Source organism: Carassius carassius, chromosome 27 (assembly GCF_963082965.1).
Source record: "Carassius carassius chromosome 27, fCarCar2.1, whole genome shotgun sequence".
Taxonomy (NCBI): domain Eukaryota; kingdom Metazoa; phylum Chordata; class Actinopteri; order Cypriniformes; family Cyprinidae; genus Carassius; species Carassius carassius.
The window spans coordinates 6,552,225-6,576,815 of NC_081781.1; the positions used below are offsets into that span (position 1 = coordinate 6,552,225).

At 33.9% G+C, this 24,591-nt stretch overlaps 2 protein-coding genes across 6 annotated transcripts; one reads left to right on the forward strand and one right to left on the reverse strand.

Annotated features, from left to right (window-relative positions):
- Positions 1–17,038, forward strand: LOC132106549 (tumor protein D53 homolog). 5 transcript variants are annotated; one of them, XM_059512324.1, is made up of 10 exons: positions 18–120; positions 2,389–2,433; positions 2,921–2,944; positions 7,073–7,188; positions 7,689–7,837; positions 12,400–12,501; positions 14,861–14,875; positions 16,256–16,294; positions 16,604–16,664; positions 16,841–17,038. In XM_059512324.1, exons 1-10 carry the CDS (start codon positions 102–104, stop codon positions 16,955–16,957), a joined length of 687 nt encoding a protein of 228 aa, XP_059368307.1. In that variant the 5' UTR covers positions 18–101; the 3' UTR covers positions 16,958–17,038. The 5 variants fall into 5 exon arrangements, with proteins under 5 accessions (XP_059368310.1, XP_059368311.1, XP_059368307.1 ...); XM_059512325.1 differs by lacking the exon at positions 14,861–14,875; XM_059512327.1 differs by lacking the exons at positions 2,389–2,433; positions 2,921–2,944 and having other exon boundaries at positions 1–120.
- Positions 17,039–18,182: 1,144 nt separating this feature from the next.
- Positions 18,183–21,070, reverse strand: hddc2 (HD domain containing 2). Its single transcript, XM_059513478.1, has 6 exons — positions 20,931–21,070; positions 20,735–20,856; positions 19,853–19,955; positions 19,716–19,784; positions 19,490–19,628; positions 18,183–18,544 (listed from the first exon to the last, which is right to left on the reverse strand). Exons 1-6 carry the CDS (start codon positions 20,973–20,975, stop codon positions 18,411–18,413), a joined length of 612 nt encoding a protein of 203 aa, XP_059369461.1. The 5' UTR covers positions 20,976–21,070; the 3' UTR covers positions 18,183–18,410.
- Positions 21,071–24,591: the final 3,521 nt, after the last annotated feature.

The window sequence follows — 24,591 nt, forward strand, 5'->3', positions numbered from 1 at the left end:
GTGTGTGTGTGTGTGGAGCGGTTGTGTTGGACGGGGTATTTCTCTGAACTGAGACGTGCTGTTAATGCGAACTGGACCTGCATTTACACACTACCGCTGATATGGAGCCCAGACAACAGGGTGAGCTCACTTTCCAAAAACATTATACCCTTATTGTTCTGTAAACATGTGTGGATGTAAATGTATTTGAATACTTCTGCAAATATGGTTTCACTTTCTTGTGTATCCTCAAATAAAGTGAGTAGTCTGTACTGAAGAGGCACGTTATGTTATACTGCTTTTATTTTTGCATACTAGAAAAATAGATATGATATATTAGAACAGATAACTAGACAGTTAACAAATATTAGGCTATTTAAAAGTCATACAGTACAGACCAAAAGTTTGAAAACATTACTATTTTTAATGTTTTTGAAAGAAGTTTCTTATGCTCATCAAGCCTGCATTTATTTTGTTTAAAGCGCTATATAAATAAAGGTGATTTGATCAAAAATACAGAATTTTTTTTTAATATTGTGATATATTATTACAATTTAAAATAATTGTTTTTAAATTTATTATACTTTAAATTATCATTTATTTCTGTGATGCAAAGCTGAATTTTTAGGATCATTATCAAATGATCCTTTAGAAATCATTCTAATATGATGATTTATTATCAAAGTTGGAAACAGTTCTGCTGCTTAATATTTTTTTTTCAGAACATGTGATACTTTTTTAGGATACTTTGATGAATAAAAAGTTAAAAAAATAAAAAAAGTTGTTTTTTAAATATAAATGTTTTTAAAATATAAATATTTTGTAATAACAATATACACTACTGGTCAGTCATTGGGGGCAATATTTTTTTTTTCTTTCTTCTTTTTAAATAAAATCAATACTTTTATTCAGCAAGGATGTGTTAAATTGATAAAAAGTGATAATTAAAATTTAAGTAGAAAGTAGAATTTTTTTTTTTTTGAATAAATGCAGTTCTTTTTAACCTTTTATTCATCAAATATATTAGACAGCAGAACTGTTTCCAACACTCATAATAAATCAGAATATTAGAATGATTTCTAAATGATCATGTGATAGACTGGATGTTACATGTGACACTGAAGGCTGGAGTAATGATGCTGAAAATTCAGCTTTGCATCACAGGAATAAATTATTTTTTTAAAGTATATTCAAATAGAAAACTATTATTTTAAGTTGTAATAATATTTCACAATTATTTTTTCTGTATTTTTCATCAAATAAATGCAGGCTTGATGAGCAGAAGAACTTCTTTCGAAAACATTAAAAATAGTAATGTTTCCAAACTTTTGGTCTGTACTGTATGTACATGTCTCTGTAGTCTAGTTAATTTAGGCTTCATTCTAACGATGTGCATGAGTTTAAGCCAGACTTGTGATAAAGTTTTCCATGGATCTGTTGTCAAAACACGTAAACAAATTAGGGAATTGGATGCAGCTCCTCCCTCTCTCTCTCAAGTTCCTTTAGGCACTGTGATCTACCACGTGACCTTCCCATTTCCACGTGACTGTCCTGAGCTAAATAATTGAAATCTTGTGACCAGATATGTTCCAGTGGTGGTACCAGTGAAATGGCTGGGCTTTAACTAAACATAACTGTACAGTTTAGTAATATAGACATCCTGTTGGCACCGAATACTGTGTTGTTCCACCAATCTAACAAGCACTAATTATAGGGTTGGGCAATGAAAAGTCATATAATTATCAATCAATGACAGTGTAATAAACTTTTTGGTGTACTGTTTGAGATCAAGGCAAGGATCATCAAACACCTGTACCAACAAGACCAGTGATAACCAAATAACCAATGAATTAATATTAGATCAGTAAGCATAAAGAAACAAACATTAACATAGTTAAGCTATAGTATAGTAAATTAAATTATGGCAATAATAAAACAGCTCTGCTGTTGTTATTGTAGTAGTACAGTGCAATGAAGTAGTAAACTGCAGTTTATGATAAAGTGTAGTATTTTTTCATTAATTTTTTATTTATAATGATGTATTTTAGAATTATTAACTTTATATTTATGTAATTTTTATAATTTGACTGGCCAAAATTCAAGTAGATTTACAGTAAAGTATGAGCTTGTTGATTGTAAATATATAGTAAGTCTATTTTTGCACTCTACAAAAACTCTTTTTACATTATAGTAGGATTTAGTATAGGAGTACAGTATAATATAGTACATTATTGTAAAAGAAGTAAACAAACCTGAAAATAGTATATTTTTAATATGTAGTTATAGTTTAATGTTATTAATACATTTGTTTAATATTTAAAAGTGCTAAAGTCAATTCATATACAGTATGTATACATTTGTGCATTTATACTCTAATCTTTTGTTTGTTTTGCCAATCATACTTCATAGAGCTGTACTCTAGCGTACTGACTCCTGAAGCAATAGTAGACTGGGGTAAGAGCTTGCTGTGTATTGCATTGAAAGTGAATGTGACAAACCCAACCTCTGTAGCCATGTAGATCACTCCATTTCCACCTCTGAGCTGATGGATGCTGAGTTGTGTGTAGCTCTTTGACATAGGTGCTTTTAGATGGAAGTAGACAGCCATGTCAAAGACTTCAGCACATTCAAAACTTGTAGACAGTGCTAAACCCTAGAGATGTGACATTATTTGATTGATAGACCCTTCGTTGTGCTTTAAATGCATGCCATGTTGAAGTTCCCTGAATGAGACAACATGGGTTTGATATGCATGTCTGTGTAAGTTTGGTTTTTGAATGATGTTGAATATCTCACTTCAGTCCTTTGCTGTTGAATGCAGGCTGATTGCATGTTATTGTGAGATTTGAGTGGCATTTTTTAGTTTGTAATCTATTTGGTGTTTTAGCTCATGAATCAGATCATGTAATGTTCTCCTCATTTTCAATCTGCTGAACCACAGAAGACAGAGAAACTTTCGATTCAGGTAAGTCTCAAAAACATCTAATTTCATGTGAAGGATGTCGCTTAGCAGAGTTTTAAAAGCAACCCATTAAACACTTTGCATGGTCACCGTCTGGAATTTCCAGCCAAGTCACTAAATACTCTGTGGTGTTTCTGTGCAGCAGTCAGACAGAAGTAAATCCAGTCAGATAATCACTAAGGAAAAATCCCTCAGATTACTCCGGCAAGGCAAGAAATTACGCAACAGTTCACTGAAACCATGCCCCTTAAATTATACTGCTTTATTTTAAGCTCCAAATAGATTGTGCTTGCATTATTGAAATGGAGTTATTTTAGTGACTATTAGATGTTTTGTTTGTTAGTGCTGTCAAATTTAGCCCGATAACACAGGTATTGCTATTGTTAACTAAAACTAAAAATATTAGTTTGCAAGGTGTTAGTAATGTAAAATAAAAAAATAAAAAACCGAAATCAATTAAAACAATAGAAAATATTATTAAATATATTAATAAACACAGTAATAGTATTCCTGTGGCTCAAGTGGTAGGGCATTGCATTAGCAGCACAAGGTTGTGGGTTCGATTCCCAGGGAACACGTTAAGTAAAAACTGTTAGCCTGCATTCACTAAGTAAGCGTCTTCTAAATGCATAAATCTATTTATTTGAATTTCTAAATCTAACTTGTGTTGTGCAATTGGGTTAATGTTTATTTAGCTGTTGTTTTATAGAAGTTTTGCTGATTTGCATTGAGTTCAGTCTTTGGATACAAGAAGTGGCGTGCGTCATTAAGACTAATATTACAGAAATGGGTGATAAGAAATAGGCGTTTTGTTCATCTGATGATAATAAGAATGCCCTCCTCTTCCTCACATTGAAATCGTTCTCTGAGGACAGTGAAGTGATTCTTTGTGAATCTGTTGCGTCGTCGGGAAGGAAAATGGGGACATTGAGAGAGCTGGATGCATAGTCCAGTGAGCTTGAAGAAGCTGAACTGTCGAGTACACTGCCCTGAAGTGACACTTAGTTACTCCGATGACACACCGAACACCATGACACGACTCACCCAGACAGAAGAACATGAGAAAGATCAACTCTGATTGACCCATTAATGACAAAAATAGTCAACTGACCCAGAAAGGGAATGTTTGAAGATATGGAGGAGGTTTCTTTCTGATTATCACTTCTGTATTGCACTTTTCTGTCATTTTAGTGATGGTAAGACATGCTCATTTAAACATTGGTTCATTTGAGCAGTTCATTTAAACATATTTGATCAATTCATTAAAAAGGAATCCACTCAAAAGAATGATTCCATATGTTTTTAATGCTATTTGATGAAAGAAGACAGATTTAGAATAGATGACCATCCACTTCATGTTGTAATTGATTAACCAGCTCAACCAGGTTCCTAGTTCTAGATAGGTTAAAAATAATGGTCTACATTCAAGGGCAGTCTAAGTTGTACTGGCTTATAGCCATCAGTAATCAGTATTAACCATCTAGAAACCGTGCAGGAAACATGTTATTATTTAAATTAGTTTTAAAATGAACCATTTTGTCCCTCTGAAATGCACTATAGCATTATCTTTTCGAATGATCTTGGCATAAATATTACTGTGGATGTCTCAGCATTTCATCTTGATGTTGTTGAATGAACCAATTTGATATTGCAAAGCTCTCTTTTTCCGGTAATAAACCTTCAACAAAATGTAGACACAGTAGAAAGGCAATGGAATGGAAAGGGTATTATTTTTTTTATATTTAACATGCAAATGATTCTCTTAGCTTCCTCTTATTCGAGATGCAGACCCTTAAATAGATTTAGGGAATCCGATTCATGGCATAATTGGGAGCTTGATGCCAGACATCAAGAAAGTTGCTAGGCAACCTGAAAACGAGGCTGTGGAAGTGTGAGATAATTGCTTTATAAAGTATCTTTTCTTCTGAGTTATGCTAAAAGATCCAACCTTCAGATTTAATCTATATCAAGAAATCAGTTCAAATAAACAGTGTTGACATCTTAAAACTGAAGACCCAGAGGGATAATCTAGCGTCTCAGATAATGTCAGAATTTTGCATGTGCAAAGTCAATGTACTGTGTGTTGTGTTTCTATGCAAAAGTGATTTGGAGGACATGCCGGGACTCTGATATTTCATATTGAATATTTTCTCATTTTAAATGTCAGCCACATAGGACAGGTTCATGCTCTATGTTGGAAACTTTTTTTCCATCATATTGACATTTAAATTTCTAGACCAAAAATGAAACTAATCAAAAACATTTTGATATACTGATTAATTCTTCATCAGATTCATTCACAAATAATAGTTACAAAATAAATGCACAATTAATCACATATGTTAATATGTGTTTAGAAAGTCTAAATTCGTAATTGTTAGGCCATATGTCCATATAACATGTAGCCTAAATTGTTGTTGTTGTTGTTTTGTTTGTTTCATTTTTATAAAACATTGATGCATGTTTTTATAGTGAATATGTGCACTATTTTATTTGCTTCAAAATGAAATCCAAATGGGTTATGTGCAAATAGCAAATATACAGTATGTAGTTGAAAGACAGATTAAGAAAACTGTAAATGCATAACATACTGTACAAAGTCTGATTTTATCATGTTAATGTCCTTAAGCTACCAATGCACCAGCTTGCTTTAGTTGTAAACAGATAGATCTGATCTTCTGTACAAGCTGTTGTGTATGGTGTAAATGCTAAATCTGAGATCTCATTTCTTTTCTTTGCTTAGACCGTCCAGCTCTGCTCTTCTACCTGCTGATTGCATTAGCCACTAAAAGTGTATCACGCGTTTCATGCCACATTACTCTATAATCAGTTTCTCGTGTAATGAATGACCAGATCTCTGATATGTGACTCTTGTTTCCCTGTGGACAAAAGCAACCTTAACATTTACTCACATTACTGGAGCCATATCAAATGCATTAGTGCTAAATCATATGAGCTTTCTTTTCTAGCTATTGTAGGATTTAGTTTTTCTTTCACTTTAATCATGAGTGGTTTTGACCTCCAGCAAAATGTTTCTGAAGCACATTGAGTTTCCAGGGAAATGAATTCTAAAAGTAACAGGGTGTTTTGACATTTAAATCCAATTCTAAAGGGGTCTGAGTTGTTTTGTGCAGTCGTGTTACCCAGAATATATGCTGTGATTTCAATATAATTTCACTCTTGGATGAATACTCTAAAATATTGATTTATGTAAGTCATGTCAGACATGTACAGTATTGCATTGTAAAGAAACTAAAACATGATGTACTGAGTGGGTGATTCTGCAGTTGAAACTGGGATTTTGGGGAACTGGGTTGAGGTTTCAGTGATAGTTGCGGTAATTAAACCATATTTCTACTTTCATGTCCTCTTCTGTTAACGTAAGTTCAGTTTAAATCCTCAAATGCGTAAGAGAATACTGTTGTTTTGGTGTCTAGTCTCTACATGTCTACTATGAGGTGCTTTAGACTGAAATCAGCCTTATGTTGCCTCTAAACATGCTGCCATAATGCTTGTAAAAATGCCATCATATTTGTAAATCATTTGATCAATTATTATTATTTTTTACTTTAATGTGATCTTAAAGAAAACATGTAAAGCTCTGTTATATGTCATCAATCTCAAGGCTCTAGTGCAAATTTCTAGGGGTTTTCAGTCTTTTTTGTACAACCTTTCATTATAACTGCAAATATACATTCATTATGAGGTGAGGCAGGATAATTACACAGTTAAGGTGATGGTTAAATGTGTTTAAAGGCTTTTCAGACTGACTGAACGGTCAATTCTGTACAGTGCAAACAGCATGATTTAATTTTCTACTATTTTAAGTTGTTGAGAAGAATTGTTTCTTGAGCACCGTCAGCATATTATCATGATTTTTGAATATATAAATAAACACTGAATTCATTTTTGGGTAAACTATTCCTATTTCGTATATAAATTATAGCCTCATCCTGAGTTTTTTTGGGACTCGGAAACTTTTGGACTAAATGGTTCTAAGGTTTTATCAGTGGATTGACTTAACACAAGTTATTTCTGTGAAATCAGATCTGTGCAAGAATGTGTCCAGTTGACTGAGACATGTTAACAATAACTTTCATTGTTCTGCTATTTTTGTACATTTACGTCCAGGTTTGTTGGACAAAGAGCCTCTAAAGGAAGTGGACGAGGATATGGTGTCAGAGGTGGATCTCAACAACACTGTCACAGAAGAGGAGCGAGAGGAAATGGAGAATGAGCTGATTAAGGTATTTTCTCCAGTGTTTTAGTGCTAGACCAGGAAAATGGGCAGGCTGATCCTTAGAAACTGCTAGTCTCTGAACCTCAAGGATAGTGCATGTTATGTAAATCCTGCAGATCTGTTATGGGAGTTAAAAATGACAGGAATTAGTGTCAAAATATAGTAAGGTGATTTCAGTCAAATTAAAGCAATTAGTATTGAAATACGATCCAGTCTACTGTACTGTATTTCCTGAAATATACTGAGCTGTTGCCACACAAATAGTTTGCATTATCTCATCCAGAACCTACACCCATGATTGAAAATCATGTGGCCAAAGCGTTCCCATTTTTTCATGGGCTACTTTATCCTCCCAGATCTCCACGGTCCACTGAGCCATGTAAGGCCGATGTTAACTGTAAGACAGTTTGCATATGAGACAGAAAGAAAAGAGAGGAGGCTTCATATCAGAACTGAATTACTTGTTAAGCTTCAGCCCCCAACCTTGACTTATTTTCCTTCTGTCAGTTAGATGAAGAAATCACTACTTTGAAACAAGTCCTGGCCTCCAAAGAAAAGCGTCACTTGGAGCTGAAACAGAAACTAGGGATCACACCCCTGAGTGAACTGCGACAGAACTTCTCCAAGAGCTGGTATGACATGCAGACCACCACAGCGTAAGTAGTCTTTGCTAAACCTCGTGATTTATATCATATTTCAGTCTGGCTTATGATATCAGATGCATCATGCATCTTTTTGAAAAAGACAACAGTGGTGGTCCATGCTCACTTGGAGAAAAGGCATGACCAAAATAGGACATAATCACTTTTTAACAACCTAGTGGTTCTATACATGTGTTAGACGAGTTAGTTTAGTGGAACAGTTTTTACTTAACAAGAACTTCATAGTTCATAGCAGAAAAAGAAAAGAAACTGAAATAAAAGAAAATAAAAAATATTAGAAATGTTGCAAATAAAATTACTAACTAATAAAAACTAAAAGTGAACTAAAATTGCAAAAATATATATAAAATAAACCTTAAATGTTTAATTAAAAAATACTAATAAATATTACAAAGCGCATAACAAACAAACTAATAATTAAAATGAAAACTGAAAATATAAAACAAAAGCTAGTTCCAAATGTTCATAAAAAAGTATAATATGATATACCGTATTTTTCGGACTATAAGTCGCACCTGAGTATAAGTCGCATCAGTCCAAAAATACACCATGATGAGGAAAAAAACATATATAAGTCGCATTTATTCAAAACCAAGAACCAAGAGAAAACATTACCGTCTACAGCCGCGAGAGGGCGCTCTATGTCTTCAGTGTAGACTACAGGAGCACTGAGCATAGAGCGCCCTCTCATGGCTGGAGACGGTAATGTTTTCTCTTGGTTCATGTCTCTTAGTTCATTTCTCTTGGTTCATGTCAAATTAATTTTGATAAACAAGTCGCACCTGACTATAAGTTGCAGGACCAGCCAAACTATACAAAAAGTGTGACTTATAGTCCGGAAAATACGGTAAATACTGTAATACTAAAATAACACTGAGATGACGTGTCCTTGTCTGTAGCACAAGAGTATGTGCAATAGTGATTTAACAATATTTGACCTTGGAGCACAAAACCAGTCTTAAGTCGCTGGGGTATATTTGTAGCAATAGCCAAAAATACATTGTATGGGTCAAAATTATCGATTTTTCTTTTATGCAAAGAACCATTGGATATTAAGTAAAGATATTGTTCCATGAAGATATTTTGTACATTTCTTACTGTAAATATATTAAAACTTAAATTTTGATTAGTCATATGCTTAGCTAAGAATTTAAAAGAACTTTGGAAAACTTTAAAGGCGATCTTCTCAATATTAAATTGTTTTTGCAGCCTCAGATTCCAGATTTTCAAATAGTCGTATCTTGGCCAAATATTGTCCTATCCTACTAAACCATACATCAAATTGGGTCACATATATATCATGCAATATTATTGTTTTTCTATTAAAATCTAGTACTTTGCATCAAAAAGAAAAACATTTACATTGACCGTTTGTTTTATTAGCCAGCTTCCTTCTTGAGAATGCATTGCAATCTGAATGAACAGGTTGACACAGTGGTGTTTCCTTCTGTCGATGTGTATTTAGGTTATTGCCGTCACAGTGTGATCCATATCGGCCTCAGTTCACATTCACCCAGACAGACAATGACTTTCTGAGACACACAGCCCATTTGCACGATAATAACGTCATTGCAACAAGGTTTCTCTTTATATACACACACACTGAACAGACAAATTAGCTATTATTGTCAATGAAAGACAAGTAAAGACTTCCTTTAAATCATGTCTTTTTATGACTCATGAATAATATAATACTCATAATAATGTTGTTGTGCATGTTTACTATCACTACCCTCAGGAATAACACAGACGAATTACACAGATTACAAGCTGGATGAACAGAAACCATTTATAAGAAATGATTATGTGAATGTTTTCTTTTATTCATCAAGCAGATGCTTTTACCGAAAGCAGTTTACAAATCACAATAATACAAGAAGGAACAATTAATCAAAAGAAGAAGTTGCAGTAATTCTGCTGTACCAAATTAGCAAATGCTTCTGCTTGTCAGGTTGGTTATTGTCTATAAGAAGCATCATGTTAAATGTTACTTTTCTCTTGGATAAATAACAGAAAACAGGTTTGGAATGACTTTATTGGTGAGTAAATACAGACGTCATCCATATTTTTTTTTCAAGTCTACAATTTATGCCATTTCTTCTTATTTTAATAAAGAGCATTTTTATTACACCAATTTAAATTTCTTGTTAGTTGGTTGTCATTCTTGTTATAGTACCTGTGGTGAAAATGAATTCTGTGATAAGTCTGTCTGACTTTGTTTATATCCCTCGATCACCTAGTTATTCACTTACTACAGTGACATGGTAACTAGCGTCTCAGATGAATAGTCCTTCTCATGTCGCAGTTGCCATGGTGAAGAGTTTGTGGGCTGGGAGGGACAAAGCGATCAGATGGCATCTGCTGACAGATATGATTGATTCCTGCATTAGCCCGAGTGTCTCTGCACATACTCTGTCAAAAGACTAGATTTCCATCTCTTAGACTGGTCTCGGGTCTTTCTAGATGTGCAGTTCAAACCTTTAAGAGTTTCTATCGTAAAAGATGTTTCACACTATGTTCATGCTGCATTTTCCATACAATAAAGTGAGATGCAATAAACCAATCATCTCATCATCTCAGTCTCATCTTCCATTTTCAAGCTAACAATTTTCTCCTAACGTGTTCCCTGGGATTCGAACCCCCAACCTTGCGCTTGCTAATGCAATGCTCCATCATTTGAACAACAGGAACATATATATATTTAATTAGCCTACAAAAAATTATTATGCATTGCAATCCTTAATTTTTTTATGTTTGGCATGTTTGTGTGCTGCTGTGTGTTTAATAAGCAGCGTTTACGCTCTTTAAATAACAAAGAAAAAACATTTTTTTTCATTTTCAAGCACCAGACTTTAGACCAGGTTTGAGTTGGTCTATGGCGCAGTCTATTTTCAGCTCCTTAAAATAGCATTGTGCCAGCATTGCACACCTCTATTATAGGCCAGCACGCCCATGGGCACACAAATGGGCGCAAATGCATTTGCTAATTAAACGATGTGGCGCTGGTCGGGAAAATGTAAATGCCGCCGGACTGAAACTAGCAAACACACTTGTGCTGCGCCTTGCGTCACATTGCGCCAGGTGTATTATAGGGCCCATACTGTTGCTTTGTGTGAGGGACACACCAATGTTGTTTGTAGACTTTCGACTGATCAGAATGTGCCGGGTTTGGATAGTGTGTTGTAAAATGTTATTAAATATGGGAGTTTTGTTCTGAGGAATGTAGAGCTCTTGGGTTCAAAAAGTGACTTAAGTTGAATTGCTGTTTAAAATGTGATGGGACTTCATCTAACAGACCTAGTAACATTTAGGAAAAAACAAAGAATAGTAAGTAATTTTTATACAATACAAACCTATAATTAAATGAACCTATACTTCATTTATCTAAATGTCTGATTGTTATTTCTGCAGAGTATTAATAGCATTGTGGCTGACTGTAAGTTTTCCCTTTGTAGACTGTCTTATTATATTCTCTGGATTAAAGCAGCATTTCTTCCTGTTTTGTACGAAATCACAGAAAAAAAAAAATGAAGTGAAGTTCTTCCGGTCTAAAATTCCGAAAAGGCGCCATTTTATTCTTTGCCTGTACATGTTCTAAATTTGTTCTCGTTCTTCAGTCTCTTCTGGGAACTGGCATGTCTAAAATGTAAATGTCATGTTTAATGTACTCTAAGATGCACTAAAGAGTTAAACCAAACTTTTTTACAAGTCTTGATGAATCCTTTGAGATTTTAATATTTGAAGTTAATATTAAAAAATAAATAATGACACATTTTAATTTTCATAGTTCTCTGTGGCCACGTGACATGCAATTGAAATAAAAAAGAATCTTTTTAGTACATTGTTTAATATCAAATGTTTTATTATCAAGTTATTTATATATAGTGCTGCCCATATATATGGCTTTTTGGTGGTGTTATTATATTGTTTTACCTCTTATAAAAATGTAAATGTATAACAAATTATATTATGAATTCCATAAATATATTACTGTTTTAAATTACAGTTATCCTGTAAAATTAAAAAATGACACTTATAATAATTCATATGTCATACATTTTTGCAAATTCTATTTTACACAGAAAGTAATATATAACTCATATTTATGTTTTAAATATATTCAATTCTTCACTTACATATTTTCATATCCTAAATCTTTATTTTGGCAGAATACTGGTGAAAAAATGTGAACTTTACACGTAACACAATTGCAGCCTTTGATTTGATCACACTAAGCTATTCTATCTTTCAGTTTTATTTTGATTAATTGTGCAGCCACATATATTTATTTTAATTATATATTTGGTTTAATTATTAGCTTTCAATCACTCGCAAACCCTCTGCACTACCCTTGTGGAAACCCAGGGGTTCGTAAATTTAGACAAACCATATTTGAGGTCATTTCTGCTACGAAATATGTTTTAAACTGTGTAAATTTTTATAAAAACATAAGTATGTTTGTGTGCAAATTTTATATTTATGAGAAATATTTTATCAGTGGCATCTATGATAGTAATATCTGATTAAGAGTATCTGCTTTTGTGCTGTTCTCCCAGATACAAAAAGACGTCTGAGACCCTGACCACAGCAGGACAGCGGACCTCAGTGGCCTTCAGTAACCTGGGCAATGCCATCACCAGGAAGTTCGGCGATATGAGGTAAAATGTCACTTCCCCCTCTGCCTCTTTCTGCTATCTATCATTTCCTGTTTCTCTTGTGCAGGAATCTCCCACAAATGCACAGTACACACGCTGTGATTATTGCACAGTGAAATGACAGTGGTCTTGAAGCATTTACTTTGGCCAGTCTGTTTGAGTGGCATGTTTGTGTTACGTAAGTCTCATTTAAGCAGCTTTCAGTGGGCCAGATTGGGGGCAGGTTCAGCTGGCATAAAAATAAGAGCTTGTGATGGCATGAAGAATTTACCAGCTCCTCTTCACTGGCTCCTGGATGGTTGAGACACTCTTTGACAATAGATGCATTCAGTTAAGAAGAACAGTAAGAGAGAAGTGTCCACATCTACAGCAGGGTGATAAAGGATTGACTGTTGACAGTTTGTTGTAAAGTGAAGTGACATTCAGCCAAGTATGGTGACCCATACTCAGAATTTGTGCTCTGCATTTAACCCATCCGAAATGCACACACACAGAGCAGTGAACACACACACACACTGTGAGCACACACCCGGAGCAGTGGGCAGCCATTTATGCTGCGGCGCCCGGGGAGCAGTTGGGGGTTCGATGCCTTGCTCAAGGGCACCTAAGTCGTGGTATTGAGGGTGGAGAGAGAACTGTACATGCACTCCCCCCACCCACAATTCCTGCCGGCCCGGGACTCGAACTCACAACCTTTCGATTGGGAGTCCGACTCTCTAACCATTAGGCCACGACTTCCCGAGTCGACTTCCCGAGTAATGAGTAATGGTTATTCTTATTATACAGATGGAAGTACTAAACACTGGGAAATAATAATAATAATAATACGATTTTTCCTCATTTTTTCCCAGTAGAAATATATAACTAAATATATTTATAAAATAAAATACATTATTTTGAAGAGCAAAATTTTGTAGAATAATAAGATTGTTGTTAAAATATGTAGTGTTGTGTATTTGAGATTTTTCCACTATATTTGTTCTATTTTTCTAATAACTAATTGTTTACAAATGTATAATATATATATATATATATATATATATATATATATATATATATATATATATATATACATTATTTGTATATATATATAAAAATGTGAAAAATGTAAAAAAATCTAGACTGATAAGTGACAAAATATATAATTTACATGATGCAATAGAATTTGCAGGAGTGTTATAGGATACATATGTTGTGCATTTGTGTGTTTGTAAGACAATGTTCTATTCATCAATTAATTATATATTCATCAATTAATGATCAAAATCATTGCATGATTCCCAGTACTAATTTGCCACTCATTCCCGCATTTGCTTTAGCAATATAGTGTTGATTTTACTGTAACTGGACATTTCTGTAGATCCAAAACCTCATTACCTTGTTTTACTTCAGCATGTTTGGCCTTCAGATACTGTATCCTAGGAGGTATGTGTGTTCGGTTGCCAGTGTGTGACACCATCTCTGCATGTGATTGGGGGTTTAATACCTCATGTTTGCAGTGAACTTTCAAAAAACAATGTTAAGCCTTGCATGCTTATTGGCTTATAGCTATAGCAGCATATTGCATGATTAAAATCCATACTGTATATGGAGTTAATATGGAAATTCATCAATACTTCAAAAAGAGTCAAAATTCACATTATTGTTGAAATGTTGATAAATATTATTATAACTTCTGTACAGCTTATTTCTGTGTGTGCTGAGTGCTGTGTTCAGCCTGTTACATCAGGCCTAAACTGGCAATTATTAGAAATGGTTAAAGTTCATTAGCAACTTTAACTGCCAATACACAGTGGCCCTAAAAAGTCAAGACACTTCCTAAGTAAGTCACACTTAAAAAATTGTGAATGCTATTGCATTAAATGCACACTTTTAAAGCTCATTTCACAAGGTTTCATGTGACAGAACAATTGTTTAAAAGGAAAACAGCAAGTGTTTGTATGTAAACCTGAGGGAAACTAAATTCAGACATCTACTAAAAAATGAACTTAACACCACTTGGACAAAAGTTAGGTCTAAAAAGACCCAAGCATCATTTGGCTTAATATTTTTCCTATTACTATTTAAGTGTCCAAACATTTTTTTGTGACCACTGTATTACAATTCTAAAACAATTTATTAAATTTTTTTTTAAATAATTTAAAAATCAGTTGGTTTGAAATAAGTCTGATTTATTGTTATGGTTTTAAAGGCATGAATGTTCTACCGATATAGTTGTTCTTAACTTGATAACTACATGAATTTTATATGTCCTCAAATATGTTTTGACACTCATATGACCAGAATTTTGTTGTATGCCCTATAATCTGTCAGTGAAAAATTATGTATAATTTTCTTTCCCTGTCTCTGATGCACACCAAAGGTCATATTCTCTTGGGTAAGATATTGTGTTTATAGATCTTAGAGATTAGCAATAGCTGCTAGCAATAGCTTTTAGCATCTGCATGATACATGAGAACAGTGACGGTGCTGAAACTAAATCTGAATTACTCAGACGGTGTTTCCATAAATAATCAATATGGGTGTGAAAGGGTGTTCAAGTATCTGAGCAGCTTCTATGAATATTTAAATACAATTTCAATGAGTGTCTTACATTCATTCTGAGAAAGAAAGAAAAACTGTGTGGAGCCATAAATTCATTAGATAATAAATAATATGAGATCTGAAATGGTTTAATATTTCAAACTTTGCTGTAGCATTATAAGCAGGTCTTATTTTTGTTTTTGTTTTGTTTTTTATCGGCAATGCGTTTTCAAATCCATTTTGAGCCAAAGTAACAATCATTGCTCTGTCTCCCACATTGACTACATGCATCTGTTTAATAGATAACTGGATTCAGCATGTGTTGCTTTTCATTTAACTATTTATGTGTTGACAAATAATGCATGTAATACTCTTGTTTTGATATATAGTTCATGAGAGAAATAGCAAAAACCTCCTTATCCCACCCAGTTTGAATAGCCAGTTTGTTTTTTATCTGTCAGGTATGCGGTTTAGTTCTCACTGTGCATAGAAAACAGGAAGTGCACAATGATCACAGTTCTGTACTGTGTTGTCCATTGGAAAGTCACCAACCTATGCAGTATCATTCTAAATTTGAGGTCAGGTCTTGTTTAGAAAGAAGTTAGTAGTTTTATTTTACAAAGATGCATTTCATCAAAAGTGACAGTAAGTACATTAGTTACAATAGATTTCTATTTCAAGCAAATGCTGTTCTTTTGGGGGGGAAATGATGCTGTTTCCACAAAAATATTAAGCAGCATATCTGTCAACATGGATAATTATGTAATGTTTTTGAGCCACCAAATCAGCATATTAGAAATAGAATGATTTCTGAAGGATCATGTGACACTGAAGACTGGAGCAATGGCTGCTAAAAATTCAGCTTTGCATTACAGAAATAAATTCAATTTTAAAATGTATTCAAATAGAAAACGGTTATTTTAATTAGTAGTAATTTTATTATAATATATAAATATTTATTATAATATTATTATATTTTAATATTTTTTCTTTTTTGATCAAATGCAGCCTTGGTGAGCATAAGACATTTCTTTCAAAACATAAAAAATCTTACCAATCCAAATGTTTGGTTGCGTTGGTGTAGTAGTGCAATGTACCACTGTATGCTACACTTACATATAACTAGATCTTTTAATTATTAGCAATGTTTATATGTTTCTTATTTGCGATGTATTTGTTTGTCCATGATAATGATCGAACCTCTCTCTTGCTTGGCCATGCTTTCATGGGGCAGCTATTCTATACGGCATTCAATGAGCATGCCTACAATGAGGTAAATGTGTGCGATAGCTTGCTTTGCATGTTTGTTCTAATGTTGCATTTAAAAAACTTTTTAAAACATCGAAGGATAGACAAACAATATATAAATGCATGTGACATTTTAAAGCACATATGAATATATAAAATAGTACACTATAGGTTAAGTGTTGGTGTGTCAGATGTATAAAAAAATTAATCCTTGCATGTACCATCTTGCATGCACCTTCATTACACTAAAACAACCTAAAGAGGATATTAGGACTAGAGTTGAGGTTTACTGTTTAGATTAAGTAAATAAAGCTAAACTATTTTTATTTTACAGGAACTCGCCTAGCTTCAAGTCCTTTGAGGAGAAAGTCGAAAGCACAGTTTCAAACATTAAGGTAGGCCTGACATACCAGCGACCTTATTAGTGGCCAAACAAGCAAACTGTAGCTCGGCTTGCCCCTTAGTTAAGTGCTGTTAATAATTGATCAGCTTATCGTTAGGAATTTTCAGCTTCACTGTCCTGAAGGTCAACATACTACCCAATGTCATTAAAGTTTTGTGTTGTGAGCAGTCAAAGGTTGGAGGAACAGGAGGGGCGGGCAGTTTTGAAGATGTCCTGTCTTCAGCGGCCCAAGCCAGCGCCCAGGACACCCCTACTAATAATGTGACCGAGAACAGTGAGCGCTAAGGGTTTCAATGGTCAGCCAGTGGAACTCTGATGACCCCTAGTGGTTTGGAGACCACAGTGAAAATTGCAACGGGGGCCCAAAAAAACAGTAATACATGCCTTTCAAATGCGTGTTGGTGGATTATCTGTGCACGGGAGGAAAACAACCAAGTGGAGACTGTTTATTCTTTTAGTTCTTTTCGAAATATGTATAGTTTTTCGAGGATATTATATTTGGTGTAGTCCTGCGTTACTTTATTATTTATACTAACTCAACATTGTTTAACTGTAACAAAGCATGATATATTTCCTGGACCAAAAATAATGGCTGCATATACAATCCTAAAAGAAGTGCTTGAAAGAATGTTCAACAAAATAGACGTTAGATTTTGTTTTCCTGTTATAAATGTGTTAATGCTCCTATTCCTGCTAACTAGAGGATGTTTGTTGATAACAGATGCAAACAGCAAATTAAACCATGAGGATTTACCTTGTATTGCAGTTTATTATCTTATTGCCTGATGTAAATTGTAATGTATTAGTAATGATAATTGCCACTGACCAAAAATGTATAGCATTATTATATCCTGTTTTTTTTTCTTTACTTCATACGTTTGTGTGAAATTGGTTGCAGCTTTACATATTTAACATTGACAATGAAGTCAGGTGTTGTTTTAAGATTTTATAGCCAAAATATTGCTTCAAATTCATACTCTGTGTTGAGCTGCCATTCAGTAATACTGTTGGTCATTAACGTTTCTTTTTACTTTTAACGGTTAAAGTCAAAGTCCCGGCTCATCAGTCATGAAATTAAGGTGAACTGAACCATAATCAGAAACCATAAAATGAACATTAACTTTACTGTTCTTTTGTAAGTAAAAGGGTAAAGTGTGGCAAAGTCTTTGCAAAAATGTTCGCAAGATAGTTGAGTTAATAGAGTTGTTTATAAAATCATTTTTGTAGCTTCTGCTTAATGCTTACCACTTGGAAAACTAGCACTGTTGTAACTCAAAATGTTCCAGAACTGAATGCGTATACAGAACGAACGTATTTTGAAAGTTGTTATAATTATTGCAGGATGAGTTGTATTTACTTTTCCCTTCCGTTTTCATGCATTCAGCAAAGTAAAATCAGTTTCAACGGATATGAAATACTATTTTTATTGAAACATCAGTTACTGGAAGGCAGTAAATGCTGATCAAACTACAAATAGAAAGAAAAACAACATTTAAAAAACAGTCACATTTCATTTTGGTCTAAATAAAAAAATGAATTTTTATCAAAATTTCAACCGTGGAAACAAATTGTGTCCTGCAGAGCATTCAAACAAACAAGACACAAAGGTCGAACAAATGCAAACAATGCTTCTGTGCAATTAAATAAGATTAGAATAAAACACAGTTAATCTGGCCAAAATAAACACTCTTGTGTCCAGATGTGTGGAGGTAGCTTCATAGCCAGACAGGAACTGAGATCATGGTGTCGCTAGGGTGTGAGGGTTTGTGTCAGTGGTCTTCGCTGTATCATCTCCTTTGGCAGCGATGTGTCGAGCTCTCTCCTCATTCAAACTCTTCACCAGACCCAACACCTCCGGATGATGGAACCTCCCTGTGATCAGAGGAGAAAATACATAACAGGCAAAATATAAAGCTATTATTTGTACGTTTTGAAAATTGCATTCTCAAATATATGCATAAAATTAAAGGAATAGTTCACCTCAAAATTAAAAGATTAAAACTGGGTGTTTGTTAGGGTGTTTGCATACATACATGTAGTATATATATATATATATATATATATATATATATATATATATACACACACCACACACATACAGTATATTTTTTGAAAATATTTACATGTCTATATTTATATAATTTAAATCATAAATAACTATTTAATATATATTAAAAAAAAATCTGAAATACATACATGCATGTGTGTGTATTTTACATATACACAGCACAGTACATATACTATGTAAACAATAACTAGAGTTTTTGCTCGTAAACAGTCCTTGATCAGTGCATATTTCGCTCCTAATTGAGGCAAGATGACTTTTTCACTAAAGAATGCAATATATATATATATATATATATATATATATATATATATATATATATATACACAGTTGACTGGAGATGTGGATTACTTGTGGATTATTGTGATGTTTTTATTAGCTTTTTGGACTCTCATTCTGACGGCACCCATTCACTGAAGAAGATATATTGTTGAACGACAAAAGTCTTCTAATTAAGAAATAAACTGATCTACATCATGGATGGCCTCAGGGTGAGTACATTTTCAGCAAATGTATTTTTGGGTGAACTGTTCCTTTAGGTAGGTGTAAAGTGTAGTGAGACAGACTTGATTAATACATTCACATTTCTTTATGGGAGTGCACAGCCACTGTTGAGCATGTTTGATACATTTTACTTTTTCCATAGCAACAGTGATTTTTCTGATTGGTGGATCTCTTCTTAGAATTCCTTCTACATTTAGATCCTGAGCTGGTAGAAGTTAGGATATGTGTATGACTGAGAAAGATCAAACCTTCAGTGGAGGTGAAGAACTCCTGCAGTCTTCCAGGTTTCCCCTCTAACTCCTCATACTCATGAGCTTGTATTATCATCTCCAGTTGGTCCAACTCCTTCACCAGTTTGGCTTCTGGACTGGACTGAGTCTCATACTCCTTTGAAAGATGTAGTCCAGTCATTCCGGAAAAAAAGAAAAGAGGAACACAAAACTCGGTCCAGTTGTTTAGTTTTGATCAACTCACCTCCCACAAGCTGTAAATCTCTTTCCGTAAGCCATCATCTAACAGGCCTGTGATGTGCACCATTGCATCCTAAAGAGAAAGATTTTCAATGTTTAATGTGTACACACACAAAATATTTCAAATGTAAACCATCATACCTTTTCCCTTCTGTGCTTCTCTGCTTTGCTAACATTGTCTGCTGGTGCAATATCTCCCACAATACACTCAGCCAAGTCATGAACTAAAGCCAGCTTCATGCATCTGTGGAGACAATGTAGAATAACTGTCTCTGTTTCATTTTAAATAAATGTTTTTATTTAACCTCTAATACTGGAAAGGTATTTATACACTTTGTACCATTTATATTGTTGTAGAAAGCTACTTACTGTACAAGGGATTTAAGCATTAACCTAAATGGGTTTGGAAAAAAGACTAGTGTATATGAATGAACGAATGAATGAACGTACATTGATCGAACGAGTATGACTGAAACAAAATGAACTGCACAAATAGGAATGAATCTTAATGAATCGAACAAGTGTTAATGAATCTTAATTAACATCACAAAAGAAACTACACGAGCTTCAGAAATGTGAATGATTCTAATGAACCGAATAAGTGTGAAAGGGTCAAAATGAACTGCACAAGTGTGAACAGCTGAACAGCACAAATGTGAATCAATCTCAGTGAACTGCACATTGCATAAATTAATTGACTCTTCTCTAAACCCCGCCTTAAAATCATACCTTGGCAACTGTCGTCTAACAAACCTTTACTCCCTTAAAATGAGGATCTGTGTGTTTGGATACATATGCAGTTTTATCGACACTGACGAGAAATACGTTACAAATACTAAAAATTTCGAGAAAAAAATACGTTTTCTTCCCAAAAGTTACTCAAATGTTAAGAGGCTCCTTTGGATTAAACTGTCATTCCCAAATAAACACGAAGAACATCAGTAAGAACATCTACGTTCGCTCAAAGGTAAACAGTCAACATATATGCAAAAAACCCTGTGTTTTAAGACCCCTCATACAAACCTTTCTTTATTGACAGTGATGTCTTGTATGGTTAAGGCCATCATAGACATTCTGTACATATGATCAGACACACTCTCAGGCTGTTTGATATTTCTGTACACCCATCCTGTTCGTGGTACACGCTGTAACACAAGCAAACGTTAATATAACATAGGTTAACGCGCAAAACATTGGTATTAATCCGAATTTCACTCACTTTTAGCTGTCCGACTAGTTTCATGAATTGTAACATGTCGTCCATTCCGTTACATTCCCAGTAGGACGCTGACGTTAGCGACCCGGATGTAAACCACGGCGTCAAGTTGCCGGTTGTTGTAATGACATGCAACCACCACTAGATGGAGAAAGAATACAAGCGTCTCGCTACACAAGTCCAGCAAAATCTGTAAATACAGTACTTAAAAAAATAACTAAATCATTTTTGTAAATAATAATTAAAGATAATATAATAACAAAATATGATAAAATATTAAATAATAAAAAAATTATTAAAGTTAACATTTTTACATTTAAATAGAACACATTTGCACAATAAATTTTTTCCATCATTATTTATATTTATTGGATTTTTTTATTTAATTTTTTTGATTACACTGATAATATAAAGTAATTTATTCTCATAAATTAAATTAACACTTTTGTTTGCAAAAAGTACAAAAGCGTTGATTTTTTTATTTATTTTTTTATTATTATTATTATTATTATTATTTACCATTGTTTGTCTTCTCAGTACTCCAGTCAAGTGTCTATGGGAAACATCAATGTTAAGTGTAACTGACAAAAACACAGTATTTGCTTTCTTTTATCACTGATTAAAATCATGTGCTTCTCAAATTTGAATAATTTAACCATCTTGTGACTGTTCATTCTCAATCATTCTTCCCTCAGTTGTTGGCCTTGACATTCACTTGTCTACAGTGTTTCCTTAAATTAAGTGAGTGGGATTGAGAAATGCCCACTTTACCATGTGCACATTCCTCAGAGAATACAAAACTAAACTAAATCAAGGTTAATACAGGAAATGTAAAACTTAAATGATGAGCTTTGTATTTCCGTATAGAATATGATATAGATTTAATCACAATGATTTAACGTTTCATTATGCATTGATAAAATGTAAATGAGAGGCTTTATACAGTGTTGTATGTGAGGCGGCTGACTCATTATTTACAGGATACGAGTCTCTTCCTCACGCAAATCTTTTTTTGGGTGTGTGATGGTGTGATTTTCTGTGATGGTCATCTTCCTCTACCTAAGTCACTGCTTTTTCTCATGACACCGTTTCCTGGAGGTATGGTCTATTTATAGAGGGTGTAGACAATACATCCTGCTCGTGGGTGTTCTGGTTATCACTTATTGAACATCAACCAGGAAGGATGTACTGTGGATATTTTGCACATTGTGGGATACCTGCTATCAGCTTTAATGATATAGGATTTGAAATGGTTTGATTAGCTCATGCGGTTGAAAACAGAAGATGCGTTTAGTAAAAGTGTGTCTGCTTAACATACAGTATCAGTGTTCAAAGATATGTATTTTGTCACACTAAATGACACGTGAAATGTTATTTTAAAAATCAAGTTTTGATCAAGTCATTGATTAACAAGATAAATTTAAAGATAAATTTATTTGATCAACGATACATTATAAACAGTAACATTTTGAAATATTATTGTCATTCAAAATAACTGTTTTCTATTTCAGTATATTTATAAAATGTAATGTATTCTTGTGATCAAAGCTGAATTTTCAGCATCATTACTCCAGCCTTCACTGTCTCAAGATCCTTCTTCAGAAATCATTCTCATATGCTGATTTGCTGCTCACAAAATATTTCTTATTATTATTAATACTGAAAACAGTTGAGCTGCTTAATTTTTATTTTTTTTATGAAAAATGTATTGTCACTTTGGATTAATTTAATCCAATCTTGCTGAATAAAAGTTATAATTTCTTAAAAAAAAATATAGATTTTTTTTTCGATTTATAAATATAAAATCTTTTATTAAATATATAATTTCAGGATTTCTTTGTTGTGATTCCTTCTCGATGTTTGGTGCAATTTGCATTATTGCAAATGTAGTCTATTAATATTAGATATTACCATCATTTGGAACTGTGATTGTGTTTTAGATCACTTTGAAAAGAAATTCAATATAGGACACGTTTCTAAATGCAGCTTCACGGATGTAATTTGAACCGCTTCATCCCTTTGAGTCAAGAAACTCCAGTCACCTGACATAGAGATCTTCATTTGAACTTGTGAATGGTTCTAATTGACCCCTGGGCCAGTAGGGAATGCTTCTTTTCACACACAGATGTGACGAGTGTCAGAAAAAGACTGACACCGACGTTGCTTCCGTTGTCAAAACAATGATAGCTGCACTCCTCTCTTTATTTACAGGAAACACGATGTTCCTTCCTCTCTTCTTCTGGCAGCAGAAAATAGACCCACAGCTGACTGCAGAGAGACACTGGGCTGCTGACCGCTCATCTCCCTAATTGTCTCTTCCTCTATATTTAACTGTTTGGTTGTATTACATTTCAAGCGTTCCGCTGACCTTTGATCTCAGTTGACCAGAGAAGGTCTAATATTAGAAACAGAAGCTAAAAATGCTCTGGGAACTCTTTTGGGGGATTTTGCAGCTCTCTGGAAGTTGTGTGAACTGCCTCGGATGTGGATAGTGGGACACAACGCCAGTTTCTCGTGAGAATGTGGTGCTGTCCCGTCAGTGGAGCTGGGTATGTTTACAGAGGGCACGTGGGGTCTTCAGAGCATCACTCACAGGGGTGTGTTGGGGACGACGGCAGGTCTGCTCCCGGCACCCCGCTGATACTTTAACAGGCCGTCCTTGCTCAGTGCTGTGTTGTCTGTGTTTGTGATTAGATTCTGACCCGCTCTGTTTACAGAGTAAAGAACTTCCACACATATTGTCAAGTGAGAGTGTCTTGCCAGACATTTGAGATTCAGAAATGTCTAAGAATTGGCCACTAAACTACACGCACATGAATATTTTTGTTTTAATCAGAATTGACTGATTATATGTGATAATACTGATTATATGTGTGTCGTGTAAAAACTTGTTTAAAGGAATAGTTCTTCCCAAAATTAAAATTTGCTGAAAAAGTACTCACCCTCAAGCCATTTAAGATTTAGATGAGATGTTTCTGAGATGTTTCTTCATTAGAACAGATTTGAAGAAGTTTAGCATTATATCACTTGCTCACCAATGAAAACTCTTCAGGGTATGGGTGCCGTCAGAACGAGCATTCAAACAGCTGATAAAAACATTACAATAATCCACACGACTCTAGTCCATCAATTAACATATTGTGAAGCAAAGAAAAAAAAAACTCTTTGTAATGAACAAATCCATCATTATAAATTTTTAATGCTTTTGACTAAAATATGATTACTTATACATAATGTTGTACATTTCTCCTAATATTTTGATATGAAGAACCAAGTTCATTTTCATCTTGGATGGCCTGAGGGTTATTAAGTTTTTTTTAGCAAATTTTCATTTTTGGGTGAACTATTCCTTTCAGCTAATATTCTGATTTCTAAAAATCCAAATAAGACGTGTTGACATATCCCTGTATTAACTGATTTTCTTTGTCATGTAAACACCTTATTTAGGAAAAGTGACTGCAATGGGATATTCATTGACTTTTCTATTGAAAGTAATTCTTTATGCAGGTAGGTGTAAAAAGTAGAAGACATACATTTTTGGTGCAATTTCTTATTTAAAAGAACATTCAAATTTAGATAAATATATTTATCAATGACATGTAACAATTAGATTAAATTACTTAGCAGTGTAATAATGGCAACATATTTAAAAAATGCAGATTAC